The following is a 22,867-nucleotide window of genomic DNA, read 5'->3' as shown; positions in this document are numbered from 1 at the left end:
AATGGAATAAACGGTTGTGTGAATGTTGCCGCTGTGTCTTCCATCAGGGCTGGTGCACTCTGCCTTGTAAGTTCTTTCATTGCAGGGCCTGCTCACCCCAAGCCAAGCCCCACCTCTGCCATCCAAAAGTGCTTTAATAGCAGAGGCCTGCCCTGTTTGATAGCTGGCAAACGTTTTTGTCCAATTTTCCCACTTGATTTGAGTTGGATCAGCATTTGTATCAGTCATGGAAAAAACCCTAATTGGATTCATTATTCAAATTCAGGAGCGCACTGCGTATACTTCTCAATTCTCTTTCATCCCCTCATCCGTTGTTCCTGGAAGTTTGACACACACACACACACACACACACACACACACATGCATGGGGAACTTTAAAAGAGATTTCTCAGCGCAGCCTCTCTTTGGTACATTGACTTTTAAAAATATGTCTTGATTGCGTACAGCCAGCTCCCATCTTTGGCAAAAAAAAAAATATTCTCATCTGCACTGAAAAATATAAAAGTATTAAATCTTGGCGGTAGAAATAGATCCAGTCATTCCTCCAGGTGCTTAATAGTTAGTGGATGTAATATCCATCAAAAGCGCTGAAGAAGTAACATGCTCCTGTGGCACTCCAGCATCAAAGTCAAAAGGTAGGAACACAGTGTTATTACAGAAATTAGAGATGGAGAAAGCCTATTATCTTGTGGGACCAGTCAGGATTGCAGTGGCTCTTAGAACGCAGTCTCTGCTCATCTGCATCAGCCCACGCTGTCATATCTGACTCCATGTGTTCCAAGGTCTTGGGTAAGAGAATTTTCACCTTCCCAGTCCCCTTCTGCCTCTAGATATGTGCGAAAAGGAAGTAAGCAACCCCTTTATGCAAGGGCAGCCCACATGGTGCCCACCAGATGTTGCGGGAAGCCATCACTGTTCAAAGTGGAACGATACTGGTTTAAATGTGTGGGGTGAGGACTTTCTCTTAGGTATATGTGGAAGGAAAGTTAGTTTTCGACTGTCAGGCGAGGCGTAATTTATTCAGTGGGAGAAAGCCCCATTAAGTGCAGAGTTTGTGCATAAGGCTGGGATAATTTTAAAGTTCCTAAAGCAAGGAAATGCAAATTGAAACCATTCCTGCCCTTGGGGGGCGGGGGACAACCAGAGAAGCCTTAACCTTGCACGGTGACACACAGGAGTGAAAGAATCCAGAGCACTTTATATCCTACCATTAATTGGATCACTACAATTAAAGGTCACAAATCAGGAAATAAGGCCATGATTTGAAAGTAGGCAAACCCCACGCTATTACTGCCTGATAATTTCAGCCGAAGCACACATGGCACACTCACATATTCATGTTTGTTTGACATCTGCCCTTAATTTTATCAAGGGGTCCTTTTATTTATGTAAGCAATTTGTATTCCACTCCTCTTCAGCAGACCTCAGTGCAGATCAGCACGGTTCCGATGTCTGGGGAGGTGGGGAGCACGTAGCAGGTACACAGTCCATACCTGAGCCCTTTGCCAAAGAGGAAGGCGAGATATGTCACTTTAAAATGTTTAGGTTACACCTGGCAATAGTTACACGCAAAATAGACTCATAGAAATTGATGGATAGGACTATGCCACATCCATAGCATATGCTTAAAGTTCTATGATACCAGAGTTTCACCTCTCCCCCACAGCCCCCAAGAATTCTGTGTGGGAATGTTCAGGGTGGCAGGAGAGGATATACTGTTTATTAATATCCTTCCTAACTTGTGCTAGCAAGTTCCTTTACTTAGCAGAGTACATTTCCCCTTTGCAGAAAACTAGTTGCAAACCTGTGTGAGTTTCTTAAGACAATACGCAATTCAATCTGGCTTGTCCAGATTGAAATGTGTTCTAATATCTTGCTGGTAGGACCCTTTGAATCCCTCCTCAAAGAATAAAGACACCACAGTCTTATGCATAAGCAATAAAAAGAAAGTTTACTCACGACCAGGCAAAGCACAGTGTGATCCCTGAAGGCAGGCTTAAGGCTTAAAGTTACAAATGTATAAAAACAGGTTTACCCCATAAGGGAGATGACCTGAGGGACTGCTTGGTTGGCAGCCAGCAGTTAATTCCAGAAGGTTCGCAGGACAAAAAGAAGATGGAAAAGAGGGAGAGTGGCAGCATGCCATGGCCTTTTACCAGGTCTGGAAAGGTCACACCCACCCACTAATCACATGCAAGGAAGGATGCTCCAGGCCAGGAGGAACAGGAAGTTTGACTGGCTGGACCAAACATCCCCTTGCATGTCCCCTCTAGGAAAGCCAGGAATGTTGTATTTGATTGCTCCCAGTGGATTATATCCCACATTCTGTAGTTTGTTAAGGGTGCTGAGAGTTGCTTTTGAGACCCCTACTCCCCACAGAACTACAGTTCTCAAGAACAGTTTAACAATCAGTCCTTTTCCCAAGGAACCTGTAAGGCTTTTTCAACTTATGGTGCCAGTGTGACCTAACTCAGGTCCATTCATTTCAATGGCTCTGCTGTGAATATAATTTAGGTGGCTGTAGCCCTGCAAATCTGAATAACTATTTGGGGAAGGGCTGTAGCTCAGTGGTAGAGCATCTGCATTGCATGCAGAAAGTCCCAGGTTCAATCCCCAATGGCATCTCCTGATAGGGCCGGAAGAGAGAAACCCAGGAGAGCCTCTGCTAGTCTGTGTAGACCATGAGTAGGCAACCTAAGGCCCGTGGGCCAGATGCAGCCCAATTGCCTTCTCAATCCGGCCCGCGGACGGTCCAGGAATCAGCGTGTTTTTACATGAGTAGAATGTGTCCTTTTATTTAAAATGCACCTCTGGGTTATTTGTGGGGCCTTCCTGGTGTTTTTAGATGAGTAGAATGTGTGCTTTTATTTAAAATGCATCTCTGGGTATTTGTAGGCCATAGGAATTTGTTCAAAAAAAAAATTCAAAATATAGCCAGGCCCACCACATGGTCTGAGGGACAGAGGACTGGCCCACGGCTGGAAAAGGTTGCTGACCCCTGGTGTAGACAATACTGAACTAGATGGACATATGGTCTGAGTCACTATAAGGCAGCTTCCTACATTCCTAAGAGCAGGCACCTGGGTCTGGATTGCTTTTGGGTGCAAGCAGACTCATCATTCACACAGTCGCTGGTCCTTAAATCTGATGGAATCGTGCACCCCCTTCATTTATTTTGTTGGTTAGGCATGCCTCATACTTAACGATTTGCAGGCTGCGGTGAGATTCAGAAAAGAATGTTTCATGCAAGCAGTTTGGAGCACCTTTCTTGGCCCCAGGAAAGCCCTGTGGCAATTTCTTCAGCGTAGCTGGGAGCAGGCGTTGTTGGGAAAGTCTCGATAACTGATAAAACTGCTGCTGCTTCCTCACTGGTTTCCTTGAGGCAATTCGCCTACCCTTGATCAGCACCAGGTTTGGGTTGGTTTTCTTAGTTTTTTAGTTTTTTACTGAGCAACTCGAGGTTTCAGAGATATGAATGAGAGACTTGGGGATTTGAGAGAAGAAGGCCAGGGGCAGAACCGCTGCTTCTGTCATTCCAGTTCCACCACCTTATGAAAGTTGGGTTAACCGTTTTTGGAGACTGAGAGCTGAGGCCCAAATCATATCTCATGCAGCCTGATGTTGTCGTCGTCATTATCATTATTGTCAACATCATCATTTGCCCACCTAAGGTCCCAAAACGGGTTGCAGCCATTATAACACAATTACAATTACTGGGTTGCAAAAATACACATCTTAGGTATCAAATTATTATTCTTACCTTATTTATTTATATCCCACCTTTTTCCCAGATGAGGACTCAGGGCTGTTTTGCCATTTCAAAATCCCTGCAAGAGTTCTGGGGCACATCTCTCCAACAACACAGTGCTGCTGACCTGACTTTGCAAGTTCATTCACAGGCTGTGGTGTTTCCCCTCTTCCATCAAGACTTTGAGGAGAGCTTTCAAAGGCCGTGAAGCTCTTTATTTGTTGGGAAGGGAAGAAGGAAACTCATTCCTGCATTGCTTAGAACATACTATTTTTCTCCCTCTCCTCACACACTCTGCTGTGGAATCTCTCAGCACAGCGCTGGAAGATAAGAGGAAATACTGCTACATCGCTCAAGCAGTCGGTGGCTTCTGCAGCTGTGAAATTTGTGACCTGCCACAAATGACAGAATGAGATGATCAGGTTGGGTGGAGGAGCATTTGTTTCCACAGTCCTACAATATTTGGCCCATCCCTTGCTGGTGTGAGAGGTAGTGTGGCATATAGGTTAGCATCTCAGGCTTGGACTTTGGAAGCCAGAGTTGAAATCTCCACTTGGCTGTGAACCTCCCTGGGTGGCCTTGGACCAGTCACCATCTCTCACAAAGTTGTTGTGAAAAATGGAGGTGGGGGGACCACATATGCCTCCATTTTCAGCTTCTTGGAGGAAAGATGGGTTAGAAATATAACAACAACAACAACAACAAGAAGTATGATATAGCCTTGTGTGGCTCTCAATCGACAATGGAAAAAAGCCCCCTGTGTTTCTTTTCCCTGGCTTGAGGGGGGGTGCGCTTTTCCTCCCACTGAGATCTTCTTTCCAGCTTGGCGATGTCCTGATTTCCTACCTCTGCCGCTTGAGCTCCACGTCTGAGCCGAAGAGCAAAGCACAATTGACAGACTCCATATCAAGTGCCGAGAAGGCCTCAGAGATCTTGTCAACTTCGCTTTGCCCTTCCTGTTGTGTCTGGGATCAAACAGCCGGAGTGTGGAGAAAAGCACCGCGGAGCAGGGGGAAAGTGGAGCGACAGAGCCATGCGAGAGCCCTGCGCTCGGGGCGCCCAGACAAATAAGAATCCAAAAGGACACCTTTCAGGGCATATTTTCCATAAATGCACAATTACGAAACAATTTGACACGGGGCAAGGGAACTGTCTACAGCATCCATTTTTAATGAGTGTAAACAGATAAATTATAAATAGCACAAATATTACGGAACAGTTAAATATTAATTGCCAAAATTAATGTTCTCGGTGCTTTCTTCTCCTGAAGCCGACTTAAACACTGCCATTCCAGCAAACTGAGAAGCTGCTAGTAAAAGTGAGCAATGTGAGCTGGCTACTGGGGTGGGGGCACAAGCAGTGGCGTAGCGTGGGGGGTGCAGGGGGGGCCGGCCGCACCGGGCGCAACATCTGGGGGTTAGGGTTAGTGGGCGCAAATCCACGGGTTAGGGGGCGCAAATTACTTGCCTTGCCCCGGGTGCTGACAACCCACGCTACGCCACTGGGCACGAGGGGAGGACCAGAAAGGAATGGGGGTTTAGGGTTGCCTTTTCCTGACATATCAGGGAGAGCTGAAACATTTCCAGCCACCCAACCCCCCACAGAGGTGCTGCTGGAGTTTAGGAATGCAAAGATAATATTTGTCCTCCGCTTTGTCTGGCAAGTAAAACTGTGATGTCCTCAAGGGATTTTCTTGTTATAATTCTGGTGTAGATAAAAGAACCTAAGAAAAGCCTGCTGGATCAGGCCAATAGGCGATCTCATCCAGCATCCATGTTTCACAAGGGCACTGTCTCCTCCTGCAATTTCCAGCAGCTGATATTCTGAAGCATCCCTGCCTTCAACTGTGGAGGCTAGTAGCCATTGGTAGCCATAAATGTCGAAGTGGTGCAACTGCACAGCCAGCACAAAATATTTTTCCACCCTCAATATAGCATGACTTTAGAGGTGTGACACAACAGCCTCAGGGCTATATCAGATTCGGGGGGGGGGGTATATACCTGTCTGAGCACACACTGATTCATTTCTCAGCACCCTTAAAAACAGTCACCAGCTGACTGCTTCAGCATAAAAATAGTTTGCATTACTTTTGAGTAAGGCCTGCCCCAAATGCAGATCAGCTTCCAGAGACACTTATCAAGTAATAAAACTTCACCTCTCTGACTTTCGTTGCATGGTGCTGTTAATATGGCCATTCACACAACTGCTGAGATCACATTGTAATGAGTGGGATATAAATTCCCAAAATAAACAATATAAAATTAAAACCTTTGCGCACTGGCAAGTCACGTTGAAGACGTGTGTGCAATCTCTCTCAGTTTGGCATAATTGCTCTGCAGTTATTGTCTACTTAATTTATCCCCAATTTGTTAGTCCGGCAGGGCCCTGGGGGCTGGGCCATGAATTTTTGCCCCCAGTCACTAGAAATCTTTTTCAGGCCCATCTCTGGCTCCAAGGTTCCAAGCAGGCATTGACCCCACATTTTAAATTAACACCTTCACAACTGTAAGGGCTTAAGACTTTGGATTTTAACATCAAAAACAAGAGTTCTTTGGATATTGGATTCTACTCTGTTCTTGGCCAGTTGCTGCATAAATTCAGCCCTGAGTTCCTCCCTGATAATCCTAACCTTATATAGCCACGATCAGGTAAATTGAGCTTCAGGAAATAGGGTTTATTGTGCGTGTTTTACCCATTGCTAGTTAGAGAACAGGGGCCGTATCAATCCAACCCTTTCAGATCAAACAGTCATGTAAAGATTCCCTTTTCCTACTTCCTATCTCCATAGCATTGAAGGCATACAATTCCACACGGCCACATGTGGTTTTCCTAAATCTTACACTCTATAGCTACAGTAAGTTGCTTTTTTGGCAGCTGAGGCTGTCTGGATTTGATTTTAAATCTATATTCTGCTGGCTACTAACGCAGTTGCAAGCGTTATCGTATATTCCAACAATCTGCAACCTAGTTTACATAGACAAAATGTTTGCCATAAATAATAAAGTCCATTGTTTGTGGCAGAATTTAAACCCATCAAATAACTTGCAATTTTGTATCCAAAATACTTTGCCTCTTCAATCATCCCACTCAAGAAGTGCATATTAAGAAAGGGAATACTTTGTCCTCTGTTCTAGTCATTTGCAAACTGCTTCCACTTTTCATAATGGTTGCTTATTATGTTTGCCGTTTTATATCCTGGATGGAATTTGGCCAAAGGTGTATATTTAAACACCAAAAGGAGCGTGCCCAGCCAATCTACTGAATGGGAACATACAACATTTCCCCATATGTTCGTTAACTCAACTTCAGCTGTAATTATTGGTCACATTTTTTTGGATGACCTCTCTATGGAGAAGCACAAACCTGATTGGCAACTGAGGCAATATGAGAAAGAAGAGAAGTCCCTGATGGATCCTGCCAGTTTATTTTGTTATAAAAACCCATGATTAGTGGTGAAAGTTCAACCGTGGCTCTCTTTTGTCTTCAGATATTCAGGAGGACAGGAAGAAATAAGGGGTTCCAGGGGTGACTGCAGAATCTGCAATGCAAGATACAACCACAGCATCTCTCACCAATGCTTGCCAGAATACCTTCAGTGAAAGGATGCTGGCCACCACTGAAGGCAAATCTGTTCCACTCCTAAACAGCTCTTACCATAGCATTGACGTTTCACCAAAATTCACTTCTCTCAAATTTCTGTCTACTGGCAGTCCTGCCCTGCAGAGCAAGACAAGGCTGCTGGATCAGGCAAAGGGGCTATCTAGTCCAGCATCCTATTCTTGCAGTGTCCGCCTAGATGCCCATGGGAAACCTCAAGGAGGTTTCTTTTTTTAAAAAAAGATATTTATTAAAATTTCAGCATATTACAAAAATAAGAGAAAAAAGTAAAAGAAAAGAAAAAAACTGAAAATGAAAATACAAAATAAAAACAGTTAAAAACAAATCAGTCTTTCCATATCTTATCTTTCATTTGCTTGTTTCCCTCCTCACACCTCCCTTTTTTGTATTCCAGTTCAATTAGTTAATTCAGCAATTCCTTTCCCTCTTTGATTTTATCTTAACCTTTTATCTTAATATATTATAACTTTAAATTATCACCTATTAACAATCCATTTTTACATATTCCTTTATAACATTGCTGCTAAAAACCACTTAACTTCAATCCAACATCATTCTAACATTCATTAATTTTGCAGTATTTCTGTAAGTAGTTTTAAAATTTCTTCCAATCTTCTTCCACCGACTCTTCTCCCTGGTCTCGGATTCTGCCAGTCATTTCCGCCAGTTCCATATAGTCCATCACCTTCATCTGCCATTCTTCCAGTGGGTAAATCTTGTGTCTTCCAATATTTTGCGATAAGTATTCTTGCTGCTGTTGTGGCATACATAAAGAAAATTCTATCCTTCTTTGGCACCAATTGGCTGACTATGCCCAGGAGAAAGGCCTCTGGTTTCTTCAAGAATGTATATTTGAATACCTTTTTCATTTCATTATAGATCATCTCCCAGAAAGCCTTAATCATTGGGTACATCCACCAAAGGTGAAAGAATTTACCTTCAATTTCTTTACATTTCCAACATTTATTATCGGGCAAATGATAGATTTTTGCAAGCTTGACTGGGATCATGTACCACCTGTATATCATTTTCATAATGTTCTCTCTTAAGGCATTGCATGCCGTAAACTTCATACCTGTGGTCCATAACCGTTCCCAGTCAGCCATCATTATGTTATGTCCAACATCTTGTGCCTATTTAATCATAGCAGATTTCACCGTTTCATCAACCGCAAGGAGGTTTCAAGCACAAGGGCCCTCCTGCCATTTCCAGCAACTGGTATTCAGAAGCATTGCTGCTTCCAGCCATGGAGGCAGAGCATAACAATTGTGGCTGAAAGCCATTGATAACCTTCTCCTCCATATATTTGTCAAATTCTGCCTTTAGTTGGGAGCCGTCCAGAGTGGCTGGGGAAACCCAGCCAGGTGGGCAGGGTATAAATATATTATTATTATTATTACTACTACTACTATTATCATCATCGTCATTATTATAGCAGCCAGGACCCACCATTGGGCTTTGGGCCACCTTCAGTTGGGCCTCAGTGCTCCTGCCTGCCCAAGGCCTGCTCCTCACTTTCCTGCCCTTTAGCTGCACCAGATGGGACCAGTTCCAGGAGAGGCATCGCCTTGTATGCTGAGCAGAGGTGGCCAGGAGAAACATAAATATTTCGGGAAGCAGGGGATGAGAAGGGAAAGAAGGCCTTCCTCAGGAGAAAGGGCTGGAGGATGTATTGAAGAAAATGACAAAGTGAGCCAGAAGGATATTATTTAATAATTACTAATACTATGTAATTGAGTTTGACCAAACTGTGGGCCGCAGTGGAAGACAGGAGTGCCTGGCGTGCTCTGGTCCATGGGGTCACAAAGAGTCGGACACAACTAAACGACCAACAACAAAAACAACAACACTATGTAGTAATAATAAGCTGATATTAAAAAATATAATAAACAAATTGGGAAGAGGAAGAAGGAAGGGGATAAAAGAAGAATGCTGTTGTAGGAGAAAGAAGTGGATGTAAAAGAAGGAGGGATGAAAGAAGTTTAATAAATTTCTTTCATAAGGGAATAGGTTGTCTGTTGAGTGTGAAAAGGAGAAGGGGAGAAGAAATTACAGGCAATGGGGGGAAATACTTTGGAGAGACGTGTGGAGCCAGGAAGGGAAAAGTATGATTTAACGATTTCCAAAGGTGGATAGGATACCAAATGAAATGATGTCAGTCAGTGACAGCTGATTGTGCCCAACGCTACCTCCACCTGCCACCATTTTGAAACTGCCTCTTCCTCAACATTTATGATAGGCGGGCCTCAAGTGGGTGGAGAAGCTTTCTTTCAATGGTATTGGATACCCTGGGCAGTTTGTGTCATCCATCAATTTGGAAAACATTCCCCATGCATTCCCTGTGCTATCAGGTGGGGGCTCACGGGACACAGTGCCCTTTCATAGCAAAAGAAAGAAGCAAATCTCCACACAAGGAACACACAACATTTCAAAGAGAAGGCTAGACCAGAAGAATCTGTGGCACCTCCTTTTCTCGGTGCAGGAATCCTGCCTCTCACCTGGCACAGTGCAGTGCAGGCACAAACAAAGCTGCTGTGTTTGCTGATGATGGGGAAGGGTTTGTGGGAAGTGCATCGACTCTAGTACGTCGCAGGTGACGAAAACAGGTGCCCTTGTGTGTTTGCAGTAACTCTTTACTCTTACACAATGTGACTCACTGCCTAACACCTCCCATGCCAACTAGGAAGAGCCTCACATCCAGATTGCCATGCTCACTTGTTGCTGATGCTTGATAGGTTTCTCCTAGTTTCTTATTGTAATGGTGTTCATATATATGTCATTGGGGACACAGGGTGGGTGAGTTATTTGGAATTAGCTTCTGGTCACCTCACTTCCAAGCAGATACTGTAGGACTGGAAAAGGTTGAAAAAAGGGGCAACCAACATGATCAAGTGGGTGGGGCAACTTGCCCCATGAGGAAATGTTTCTGTTTGGTTTACAGAGAAGGCAAGTAAGAAGTTTGTAAAATTAGACATGGAATGGAGAAAGTGGATATAGATTCCCCCCCCCCCTGCAGAGGGCGTGTATTGAAGCTGAAGATTGGAAGATTCAGGACAGGAAAAGTTCTTTTTTTCCACTCAGTGCACAGTTAAACTATGGAACTCACTCCCACAGGAGGCATTAATAGACACCAGCTTGGATGGGTTTAAGAGGATGAAGCAAATTCATGGAGGAAAGGGCTATCTACGCCTACTAACTTGTAACTCAGGATCGTTAAAGGTTTTTGGAAATAACTGATCACAGATATGGGGGTTGAAGTGAGGATGATTGAGCTCACCTGCATGGAATTTCTGGGCATCCGTGGCTGTAATACTGAGTTAGCAGGGATCTGGGGCAGGGCATTCTCAGTGGTGGTGCTGTATCGTTAGAGTTCCCCTTCCATCTTTGGGGTGGGCTTCATTTCTACTTAGGTTGTGTTTCGATCAACCCTAACATTCTTGTTCCACTGCCAAGCTTTGGCTTGATTTTTCTTCTTCTTCTGGTTCTTCTGTGTTTTGAGATTATTTTGATTGCAATGTTCTTAATCCTAATTTACTTTGAAAGTCGCCTGGTGAGAGCTCGGCCCTAAAAGGCAGGACTAAAAATAATAATAATTTAGAAATAAGTAGACAGAATACTTTTGTTTTACTCGGTTCTTCAGCATACGGTTGAGGATTTTTTGCAGTGAAACCGAATTCATAGAATCGTAGAGTTGGAAAGGACTCAAGGAGTCATCTAATCCAACCCCCTTTCTTGAAGGAATCGCCACTAAAGATGATACAATGCCCACAGGGGTGAACTTCCAGTTTGCCCTGTTTGGTTATTGGGTGTTTGGTCTGAAGGCACAAGAGGCCATCACCTTGCTGAAGCTAAGCAGGTCTGGATCTGGTCAGTGCCTGGGTGGGAGACTGCCTGAGAGCCCCCTGGGGTCCATGCTGGAAGAAAGGTAGGAAAGTGTAAGAAAACGTAAGAAAATAACTAAGTAAAAAAATAAGTTTCCTGTCCACCCAATAATGACTTGACTGGAAAGCTTTCAGCCATTAGACCTTGCAGAAGGTAAAGCTTCTCACCTCCTGAGTGTCCTTGGCCATGGTTTTTGGGGGACAGGAGTTCGACAGAACTGAGTTCCTTTACCCTTTTTAATTAAATAATAATACAGTGGTGCCCCGCAAGACGAATGCCTCGCAAGACGGAAAACTCACTAGACGAAAGAGTTTTCCGTTTTGGAGGTGCTTCGCAAAACGAATTTCCTATGGGCTTGCTTCGCAAGACGACAATGTCTTGCGAGTTCCTGCTGGTTTTTTTTTCTTTCCCCCCCTTTTTCTAAGCCGCTAAGCTGCTTATCAGCTGATCCGATCAGCAGATAAGCCACTAAAAGCCGCTAATAGCGCTAATCCGCTAATCTGTCAATGGGCTTGCTTCGCAAGACGAAAAAACCGCTAGACGAAGAGAATCACAGAACGGATTCTTTTCGTCTTGCGAGGCACCACTGTAATAATAATAATAATAATAATTTTGTCTGGGGAGCTAGAACAGATATAAACCCAGTGTCTGAGCAAAAAATCCACCTATAGTCGTAAAGTTGTGGCCATTTCTAATCCAGATCATTGTCTGCTTGAGTTTATTAATCCCATTTTACATTTAGCCACTGCCCAGCAGATGGGGAGCGGCACTGCGACTGGGCCCGCAATAAAAAAGCAAACTTGATGGTGAGTTTCCCCCACCTTTCTTCCCAGAAAAAAAAACACTGGCCTTGCCCCATTTCAGACTGTGTGCAGTCAGTCGGTAGGTTGCCTTGAAGAAAAATCAGGAGGAAGGAAACATCTGGAGGTGCATGGCAAAAGGAGGCAGGAAAGGGCAGGCACAGAACACCAGCAAAACAGCTCGCCCACATTCATAATTAAAGCCGTAACTTTATGGGAGTCCCAGCAAACATCTAATCTACTTTCATCACTACTGTAAATGTTCTTGAAAGCTACAGCATTGCTCAATTAATTCAGTACAAGATTGAGCACAAGTCTTATCAGTGTATCCCCCACTAATTGATTCCAGTTTTAACCAAAAGGAAGAAAAAGTCAGTGGAATTCCAGTTCCAGTCATGCACATAGTGCCCAGATGCAGTTAACCCTTTCCTGACTTCCAAGATCTAAGGCAGTGGTTCTCAAACTTTTTTCTCTGGGCTACACTTTCAGAATAAAGAGTTATTTGCACCACACCTTATTTTTATTGGTAAGAAATACATTGGAAAACAAAAAGCAGCAACTCATAGTAGTTGCTTGATTTATAACATAGAAAGCAGAAAACAATGGACATGAATCACTCTCAAAATATAATTATAAACGAGCCTCTGACATACATACCTTTACATATGTATAGAAATTCAGTGCAAGGTATGAGGTTCCACACTGAAATGTTTAAATGTTTCTTTGATTGTCTTTGAATCTTCCCTCCACACTTGCCATCCTCTCTTGCCACACTCTTTGAGAACCACTGATCTAAGCTGGAGTTCAATCTTCAGGTTGCTAAAACAACAGAGAAGAATCTTTGGGGATGCAAAGTACTTCTCGGATATTTCTGAATGTGAAGATCATTTGTTGGTTAAGTTCTTTACCTAAAAAATAATGCTGTTTTGTTTTGTTTTGTTTTGTTTTGTTTTGTTTTGTTTTGTTTTGTTTTGTTTTGTTTTGACAATGTCATCCCAAGTCAGCAGAGCAATAGACCTATGGCCTAAGGGCTTCCCCTGAGCTGAGAATCAGACAGAAAGCAAATGATCTTGAGAAAATAAGGATGGCTCCAGAAACATTCTCCATAGGCAGCACATCAAGTGACATAATCCTCGTCTTGAAACCTGGGAATGCTGGGAACTCCAACGTTCCCGGGGTTGTGAATGCAAGTCACGGGCAAGCCATCCACACAAGCTGTTGTGACGGAAGGCTGCCTTGCCGAGTGTGGAGCTGCCCACGTTCCAGAGGGCCATAGCAATTGCTGACCCTGGCTTGTGTAAGAGGAGAAATTGCCACCGAGCTGCGGAAGGGCTGTAGCTCAGTGGCAGAGCAACTGCTTTGTATGCAGAACCTCCCAGGTTCAGTCCCCGACATCTTCAGGTAGGGCTGGGAGAGAATCTCATCTGGGACTCTGGAGAACCACAATTCTGAGCTGGGCAAACTCATAACTGTGTTCCATGTAGCATGTGACTGTGCCTGACATTCTATACAGACGGCAAACATTTTCTGTGCAGGTTCCACCCCTGGCTACCATGCACATAAACCCGCCCCATTCTGCCCTCTTCCAGGTCCAAAAGTACCTATGCATTTACGGTCACACATCAATTAGGCACAAAATAGTCACTACCTTTATTCCTTACCTGAGTTGTTTTATTTGATACCGTTTCATAATAGCTGTGGCTTAGTGGTTGTGGTGGTGAGGAGAGGGAAGGGGAGCAGGAGAGAAACAGACTGTGCACTGGGATTTGCAAATACATATTGGACAAGTACCTAATTAATTCAAATGCCAAACAATTCCATGTATGTGTCACCTGCCTTGGTTCTGGGGTGGTGAATCTGTAAACAAGACAGGGAGTGACCAGCCGCAAATGGTGGGTTCCAGAGAAGGGTGGGACCTTCCGTTGGCGTTCAGCAGGGAATTGTGTGAGCTCCAGCAACTTCAGCTATCTCTGTAATTAATCCAGAAGAGAGTAGATGGCACACTAATGAAATCTGCAGATGATTACTAAATTAGAAGGAACTGGAAACACCAGATTTAGGAGCGATAGTGGAAAGAAAATTATACATGAAGTGGGAGACCAGCGCAACATCAAAAAGAGCCTTTTCCGATCTGGGCCATGCAGGGAGGCAGGCAGCTGCCTGTCCCCAAACTACCCGAGTGGAAAAATCACACCCAAACTCTAGCGATTCTGGTGGGACCTTTGTGGTTCCTGAGAGATGCAAACAAATTAGGAGGGGAAAGAGAAGGAGCTAGAGGGATTCCTTCTGCAAGGAAGGCAGTGTAGTCTGAGAAGAGGGCTCTTTTTAGGATTCAAAGCACGCTTTGCAACAGCGCGACTGACAGGAGAGGATGACAGATTCTTTGAGGGTGTGCTTTTACAAAAGTGAATACTTTGGGGCTGTCTGGGTCGTGGCCGTGGTGCAGAATTCGGCGGCCAGGTTGCTCACTGGGATGTGACAGTTTGAACATATTGTGCTGATCCTGACCCAACTGCACCAGCTGCCAGTTAGTTTCCGGGCCTAATTCAAAGTGCTGGTTTTTACCTATAAAGCCTTAAACAGCTCAGGACCTCAATACCTCAAGGACCACCTCTCTCCATATGAATTGACCCAGACACTGTGATCATCAGCTGAGGCTCTTCTTTGGGTGGCTCTCTCACGAGAGGTCTGGAGGGTGGCAGGCCTTTTCTGCAGTGGCTCTCCATTTGTGGAATGCTTTCCCCAGGAAGGCTCTCCTGGCACCTTCATTACATATCTTTAGGCGCCAGGCAAAAACATTTATCTTCAACCAGGCATTTGGCTGATTAATATTCTGTGGTGTTTTAAATGTATCTGTGGAAGGGGGGTATTGTTTTATTTTTGTTTTATTATACTATTTTATGGTTTTAATTTGTATTTTTATATCGTGAATTGCCCTGTGATCTTACTACCACTACTAGGTAAAGCTAAGGGACCCCTGACCATTAAGTCCAGTTGTGGACAACTCTGGGGTTGCGGTGCTCATCTTGCTTTACTGGCCGAGGGAGCCGGCGTTTGTCCACAGACAGCTTCTGGGTCATGTGGCCAGCATGACTAAGCTGCTTCTGGCGAAACCAGAGCAGCGCACGGAAATGCCACTTACCTTCCGGCCACAGCATACTACTACTAAAAATAATAATCATAATTTTGTGGGTAATGGGCAGCCTTCCCCTTGTGGGAAATTTGGGTTAATCTTTGGGGTTACCCTAATAATGAACTCACCATAACAAAGATAGTGTTGGTTAAATGGGGGAGTGTGCTATACACAGTTTACTGTGCATTGTGAACTCTATTTCTGTCAGCTCCTGTCTTGGAGTTTGAGGTTGGACTAAGCCACCCTTGGCCAGCCTAGTGCCCCTCAGGCGTTTTGGACTATAATTCTTGTCAGGTCCAGCATCCAAAATATCTGAAAGGAACCCTGATGGCAAAGGGTGGGCCAGGTGACCATAAAAGAGCCTTCTGAGATTCAGCAACAGATCTGCTAAACTACTGTCTTAAGATTCTGTGATTCTCGCAAGATCATGTGACCATCTACTCCCATTTTGTGCCCACCCCTTTTCCTTTTTCTCCCCCTCCCAGAATAAGCCGGCTGTTTAATGGCACGGAACCTATTGTGTTGGACAGTTTAAAACAACATTATTTCATTGATCGAGATGGTGAAATTTTCAGATACATCTTAAGCTTCTTAAGAACATCGAAACTGCTGCTCCCAGAAGACTTTAAGGTAAGACAGGCCAGAAACCTGTAATCAGTTTGTTCTCTTATTAAGCCATTTATTTCAGAGTGAGTTTGTATTCTCCGGTGTACTTTCCCCCACTATGCTGAGGCTGGAAAAACGCTGCCTGCATGCGTCTGTGGTCTCCTCCCCTTTCCATCCCTTTCAGTTTTGGGAACTAACTGTGGTTTACTCTCGGTATGCACCAATGTTTAGGTTAGCCATAGTTTGCTGTAAACCAGATTGGAACAGGGTTTCCAAACATAGTTAGGAAACTGTGGGGTTTTGTCTGCACATGACCCAGATGTTGCTGGTGTTATTGTTAAAGGGACTGCTTTGCCAAGGGTCTGATGTTGGAGCAACAGGAACTTGCATGCTCTGTCAGAGGGTGCCCTTTCTGTTCATTAAGGTGCTTGTCAGATGCTAGGCTGCAGATGCAACAGCTTAAGAAACAGGCCCACTAGTTGTCATAGATACCAGAAAGGGAAAGGGAAAGGATAGGCAAAGCCCCAGGCAGGATCAGTTTTCCTAAGCCAATTTTACTTCCTCATTTTTAGCTTATTTATCAGGATCTAACAACAATTAAGAAGAAGCACACGAAGCTGGCTACATACTATCTTTTTTTAGTGGTTTTGCTTTGATGGAATTCAGAATGTGCGTAGCCTGATCTAGAACCAACTTCAAATCACCTAGAAAGGTCTTGGTGATTAATGCCTCTGTGTAAAAAAACAACCCAGTGAATTGATATTACATCTGGATTTTTCTGTTTGACAAGTACCACCAAGCCTCTCACATTCCCTTTCACACACTATGCTCCATCCATACAAATTCCAGTACAAGAATCCCATTAAATCTTTTTTTTCTTTCCCCCAAATACTCAGACAAGGGTTGGAAAATATATTGTCCTCTGGTATGTTTTGCTAGCTCGTTGCAAAGCAGGAACTGTGTAATTATTTCATCATTGTGAATGAATCTGACAGAGGCAAGCAATTGTGCTTTTCCAATTATGCCAGTAGATTCATAAACTTGAATGGCAAATTCAGCATTCCTCATACTTTTGGAAACACAGTTCTCAATATTATCTGACATATCAACTATTCTTCTGCAAATTGTCTCGTCAGACAAAAGGAATTTCCATAACTTGTCATTCAGCATCATCACCAAACAATTTTTTCCACAATCAAGCTGCAGGCAAGCTTAATCAATTTTTCAGCTATTACTGTTATGTAGTTTTGTCTGTTGAGCAATCAAGTCAGCCACTTGGTAAGGTATAATTTACATCTTATCTGAGACTTTTACTCATTTTTAATAATAATAATAATAATAATAATAATAATAATAAGGTCGTTGGCATTTCTTCTGTTCCAAAGGCCTTTCAAACTATTGATGGAATATTTGCCAGATTTCCATGTTTTAACAACAGGTGTCTTTTTATATTGTTTGAGGCCATATTGGAATTGGAAAGCTTCTCACCACAGATCAAACTCATAGGCTGAGGGACATTTTCATGTGAAACTGAGACTCAGATAGCTCTCCACATATTGCCGACCAACTTTGTTTTGGGGAGGTTTGCTTGGGCCTGCTACTGGTGTTGAATTAAACGAGTCTTCTCCAGCACTCTGTTTGAACGGCAGTTCTGGATCACAACTAGGATTGTCCTCAGTATCACTTGATGTTCTTGCTCTCATTTTGCAAAGGTACCTATCCATATTCTGCAAATAATTTTTTCCCCTTTTGATACTATGCTATCTTATGCTACACTATGCTACACTGAAATGTTTAAATGTTTCCTTGATTGTCCTTGATTCTTCCTGCCCCACCAATGTGACATACGGCACCCTTTGAGAACCACTGTCCTAGAGAGATGGTATCTGCAGTAGGATCGTGCAGAAAGCAGTTATCCATTGGATATATAAGGAGTGAGGCAATCATTGAGGCATCAAGGTCCCAGTCTATGCCAGCACTTTGAATCCAGCCCAGTAGCTAATTGGCAGCCAGTAGTTTCTGAAACATTAGAGAGTTAAACAATACAAAAAGAGAACATGCAGTTATACCTTAGAAGTGGTGGAAAGTTTATATCCAGCTAGTCAGGCCAATAATACTCCCCCTCCAGCACCCTGGACAGCTTTCCCAAGAACACTGGGGGAGGGGGAGAATGAGAGACCTTCCTCCTTGCCTCTTAACTGCAGAGTGACCTGAGGGCTGCTACTGCTGCTCCCACCACCAGCTCAGATGGGTAAGGGGCTTTTACAGAGGAGGGGCTTTGTGGGGAATCGGAGGAGCTGAGGTTGCTGAAAGGGAGGGAGAGGAAGGTGAGTGTGGGACTTCCAAAGTCAGATAAACCACCCCCCGCAAAAAAAACTCAGCTATTTTTCATTGTTTTGGAAGTCACCTGTCTCCACACAGAACTGGGTTGCCTCAGGCAGGGAGCCAAGCTGCACAGTTATGTGCTGGTTCCCCATGGCTCCGATGATCCATATGAGCTTGTTTGTTTGTTGCATTTATATCCCACCTTTTTCTCCAAGGAGGCCAAGGGGGCTTACATGCTTCATCAAGCCCACGCCTCAATTAATTCTCACCATGATCCTGTGAGGTAGTTTAGGCTGAGAAGTGGCAACTGCCCCCCCCCAAGGTCACCCAGTGACCTTCATAGCTGAATGGGGATTTGAACCCTGGTCTCCGAGATCCTAGTCTGGCACTCTGAACCACTACACCACACTGGCTCTATTTTAGAAGTCTGCCTGTACTTAGAAGTTCAGGAGAGAATTAAAAAACGCTGAGACTAGAGGGCTACAGAAGTATTTTTGTGCTGGCTGGGAGGCAGAATGGTGCAAACAACACAGGAAGTTGTCGATCCTCAGATTTCGGCGGGACCGCTTCCAAATATATACTTTGAGAATTTCTGCCTCTGAGGATTGCAATTTTTAAGTGTTGTTTTCAGGCTGAGCTACGGAGGCAGCTGCATATGAGTTCCTAGCTAGCGAGTCTCTATTATCGCATCTGACTGGTGTGTTTACAGTGAATATTAACTACAGTTCCAGTTGCTAATAAGATGAGACTTGAAAGTGCTCTACCTTTGACAGCCTCCCCCCACCCCTTGAGAGCACCTTTTCCTAATATCTAATACAGTTTTCATGGGCTTGTGAATTGTAAATACAGCAGCAATTACTGGCTCAGGGGTCCTTCCTGTCGCTCACTGCTGTCGCTCCATTGAGTCAGAGGAGTGCAAAGTTGTTTCATGTAGCAAGCAGAAGGTATGGGGTGCAGGCTTGGCTCTACAGGCTTCCTCTGTTCCCCCACCCCCTGCAATTCACCTAGCATGCGCCAGTCACTCTACATGCGCTGAGACCCAGGCACAAGCCTGCCTGTGCAGAAAGAGTCTTGTTAAGTGCCATCCCAGCCACCGAGTTGTAAGAGGCTACAGGAGTTCCAAGCACTTCCCCCAGGGTTTGGTTTCCTTGGAACGAAGGTCAGCGGAGACTGTGGTTTCTTTAGGACGCATGGTTTTATTTCCACATACAGTGGTACCTCGGGTTAAGTACTTAATTTGTTCCGGAGGTCCGTTCTTAACCTGAAACTGTTCTTAACCTGAAGCACTGCTTTAGCTAATGGGGCCTCCTGCTGCCACCGCGCCGCCAGAGCACGATTTCTGTTCTCATCCTGAAGCAAAGTTCTTAACCTGAGGTAATATTTCTGGGTTAATGGAGCCTGTAACCTGAAGCGTATGTAACCTGAAGCGTATGTAACCCAAGGTACATAACCTATGCATTGGATGGAGAAGCTGACAGCATTGAAACCCCAACAGATCTTGCTTCTCCATTTGATTCCCAGAGAAGCCCCAAAGCTCAGCTTAGGCCTACCACAGAGCAGGACATGTCTCTGTGTCTCCAGCATCCAGCTTTCTACTCTCACACACAACAACTTATCTAGCTATTGTTCTTCTACAGGCCAACCGGGTGGGGAAGGCCCAACCCTTTATTTCTCTGACAACGGAACTCACTTAAGATGCAGAAGTTGGGTACTTAGCTTGACATAAGAAGAGCCTGCTGGATCAGGCCAACGGCCCATCTAGTCTAGCATCCTGTTCCCACAGTGACCAATTAGATGACTGTGGGAAACCTACAATTAGGACCGGAGCACAAGAGCAGTCTCCTTTCCTGTGGTTTCCAGCAACTGGTATTCAGAAGCATTGCTGTCTCCAACCATAGAGGCAGAACATAGCCATCATGGGTGGTAGCCACTGATAGCCTTCTCCATGAATTTGTCTAATCCTCTTTTAATGCTGTCTAGGTTGGTGGCCATTGCTGCCTCCTGGGGGAAATGAGTTCCATAGTTTAGCTATGCACTGCATGAAGAAATAGACAAAGAGACGGGTTTGACCAGTCCAACAGGTTCCCTCTTATACATTCTAGCGTCAGAGATACAGGATTGCAGGTTTGGAAGGGAGCCAGGGTTTCATCCAGGCTGATCTCCCCCCCCCCCAATTGATAATGTCTATTCTGAAGAAGAAGGTCTGTCCTGGACCTACAAACACCCACAAAACAGCTTCCCTGTAGAGATTGCATGATGCCTCCAGGTACATTTGCCCTCACACATGGACATCCTAGGAGTCCAAGACAAATGAATATGGGGCTGCCATACTCTTGTGGGGCTTCCATTCATTTCAGAGAACATACTGGTGCATCCAGCCCAATTGGGCCACCCTTAGTAGCCCCCATTATCTGTTGCTCAAAGCAGCTGTTTTTCTTAGCCTCCTGAACAGGGATGTCTCTGGGCAGGTAGCCCAATCCCAAGAGCAACCTAGAGCCACAGGAGTCCCATAGCCCACACTAAGGACTGGTGGCTGTCTGCATATTACAGTGGCCAAATCTGCCTAGCCACCCTCTTGTATTCAAGATTCAGTCATTTTTAGTGTAACTGGTGGAGCAAGCCTGGGCATCTGTTTCTTACACAAGATCCATTCAGGTTTTCATCTGTACATGAGAGGGCTTAAATTTGGGGCAGGGGGAGGTGGCAGCCAAGGTCTCCAGGTGTCTTGATACTTGTGCCTGTTGAGTGTGAAGGAATATCTTTGCAGGGTTCCTTAGCTGCACTAAGAGACCCTGCACAGACCTTCGTGCTAAACACAGGAAGGCGTAAAGCAAGAACATCTCTCAGCCAAGAGCCATATTCAGGGGAGCACCATTGGCACTGCTGAGAAGGCTGGAATGGAGGGGCTCCGGATGCCTGTAGCAGCTGATAGAGCTACTACAGCCAAGCAGAGGCTTCTGTGAATGTGTGCTTCGTATGCAGACTCCTGAACATTGTTAATGTTAGCAGCCACTGAACACATCTCAGCCAGTTGGACTCTGTTAGCTGACGGACCCTGTGGGTTGCTATTTGCCCCTTGCAGGGAGCTGCAAAGAAGGTGCTTCAGGTTTCCTTGCCATTTCTTTCCATGTCAGCACTTTTCCAGGCTGGAGTCTGTCATTTTCTGCCCTAAGTCATCAGTACAAAGTGGGAGTGAAATCATCCCTGTATCAGATGAGCAGCATCAGATTAGCAGGGGTGTTAGCAAACTCCCGGGCGCAGCAAGGCTGGGAACAAAATCTCACACCTGCCTTTCAAGGCTGTCTTGGGTGCTGCCCTGTCAACATGGACAAAAGGCCCTTCTCTTAGGTGAAAATTAAAAGTCACTGGTGTGATAATCAGGCATCCGGCTCCTTTTCTGAACAATGGGTGTGGCATTAGACCTCAATGGGCCCATCACTAGGGCATGTGGGGCTCCTCAAGGGAGGGTGTAAAGTTCCAGGCCTCACCACCCTTCAAACCTCAGATTAATGGGGCATTTGAAGAAGGGTCTGCTCAAAGGACCTAGCTACAGCTAGGTACATATGGAGAAAGGGAATCCTTCAGGAACCAAGGTCTCTGTGGGTCAAAGCAAGTTCTTTGAAGAGGGGCCAGAAACAAATTGGGAGCAGCTTTGAAAACTTTGCATTACTGGGAGAGGCTGCAACTCTTTTGCGCGATCAGTAGGTGAAAACTTTTGAAGATATACTGAAGGGGTTTGTGGGGGTGGGCATGAATTGGCAGACTATTCAACCAAGAAACACCACCTTCAAGGAAAGCGTCATATATATATATATATATATATATATATATATATATATATATATATATATTCTCAAAAGGAATGTTGAAAAAGATCAAAATGAGAAAGTCATAGAATTGTAGAGTTGGAAGGGACCCCAAGGTCCAACCCCCTGCAATTCAGGAATCTCAGCTGAAGCTTCCATGACAGATGGCCAGTCAACCTGCTTTAAAACCTCCAGTGAAGGAGAGTCCACAGCCTCCTGAGGGAGACTGTTCCACTGTCAAAATCTCTTACTATCAGAAAGTTCTTCCTGATGTTTAGTTGATATCTCCTTTCTTTTCATTGGTTCGAGTCCTGCCCTCCAGAGCAGGAGAAAACAAGCTTGCTCCATCTTCCATGGCTGTCATATCTCTTCTCAGTCTCCTCTTTTCCAGACAAAACATACGCAGCTCCTTCAACCACTCCTCATTAGGCTTGGTTTCCAGACCCTTGATTATCTTGGTTGCCATCCTCTGATTTTCCAGCTTGTCAATATCCTTATTAAATTGTGATAACCCAGAACAGGACACAGTATTCCATGTATGGTCTGACCAAGGCAGAATAGAGTGGTACTATGGATTCCCTTGATCTGGACACTATACTTCTGTTGATGCAGCCTAGAATAGCATTAGCATTTTTTGCTTCTGCATCACACTGTTGACTCATGTTAAGCTGGTGATCCACCAAGACCCCTAGATCCTTTCACCTGTACTACTAGTAAGCCAGGTGTCTCCCATCTTATATTTGTGCAGCTGGTTCTTCCTGCCTAAGTGCAGAACCTTCCTTCCTTCTCATTTTCTACCAGGACCCTAAGATTGGCAGGGTCTTAACAGGATCCCAGAATGTAATATATCTGATGCAAAAAGAAAAGCCACCAGAAATAATTTGCACATTTTTCTTTACCCCAGAGAATGAAGGAAAAGCCAAGTTTTAAGACAGGCTTCTGCTAACTT

General features: G+C 44.5%; 1 protein-coding gene and 1 long non-coding RNA gene across 6 annotated transcripts in view; both read left to right on the top strand.

Moving 5' to 3' along the window:
* LOC310712313 overlaps positions 1–22,867 on the top strand; it is a 72,904-nt gene that overhangs the window by 35,021 nt on the left and 15,016 nt on the right. The window lies entirely within an intron of this gene.
* The window catches only part of KCTD15 (potassium channel tetramerization domain containing 15), a 70,570-nt gene that overhangs the window by 32,687 nt on the left and 15,016 nt on the right, over positions 1–22,867 (top strand). For all 5 annotated transcript variants that reach the window (XM_083515210.1, XM_083515209.1, XM_083515212.1 and 2 more), the window contains exon 3: positions 15,667–15,811. In XM_083515210.1, the coding sequence (XP_083371336.1) occupies positions 15,667–15,811 (145 nt within the window). The remainder of the gene's footprint in view (positions 1–15,666; positions 15,812–22,867) is intronic.

Source organism: Podarcis liolepis (genome assembly GCF_965112155.1).
Source record: "Podarcis liolepis genome assembly, chromosome: 7".
Classification (NCBI taxonomy): Eukaryota; Metazoa; Chordata; class Lepidosauria; order Squamata; family Lacertidae; genus Podarcis; species Podarcis liolepis.
The sequence above is the reverse complement of the archived record's forward strand: the minus strand, read 5'-3'. Positions and strand labels throughout refer to the sequence as shown.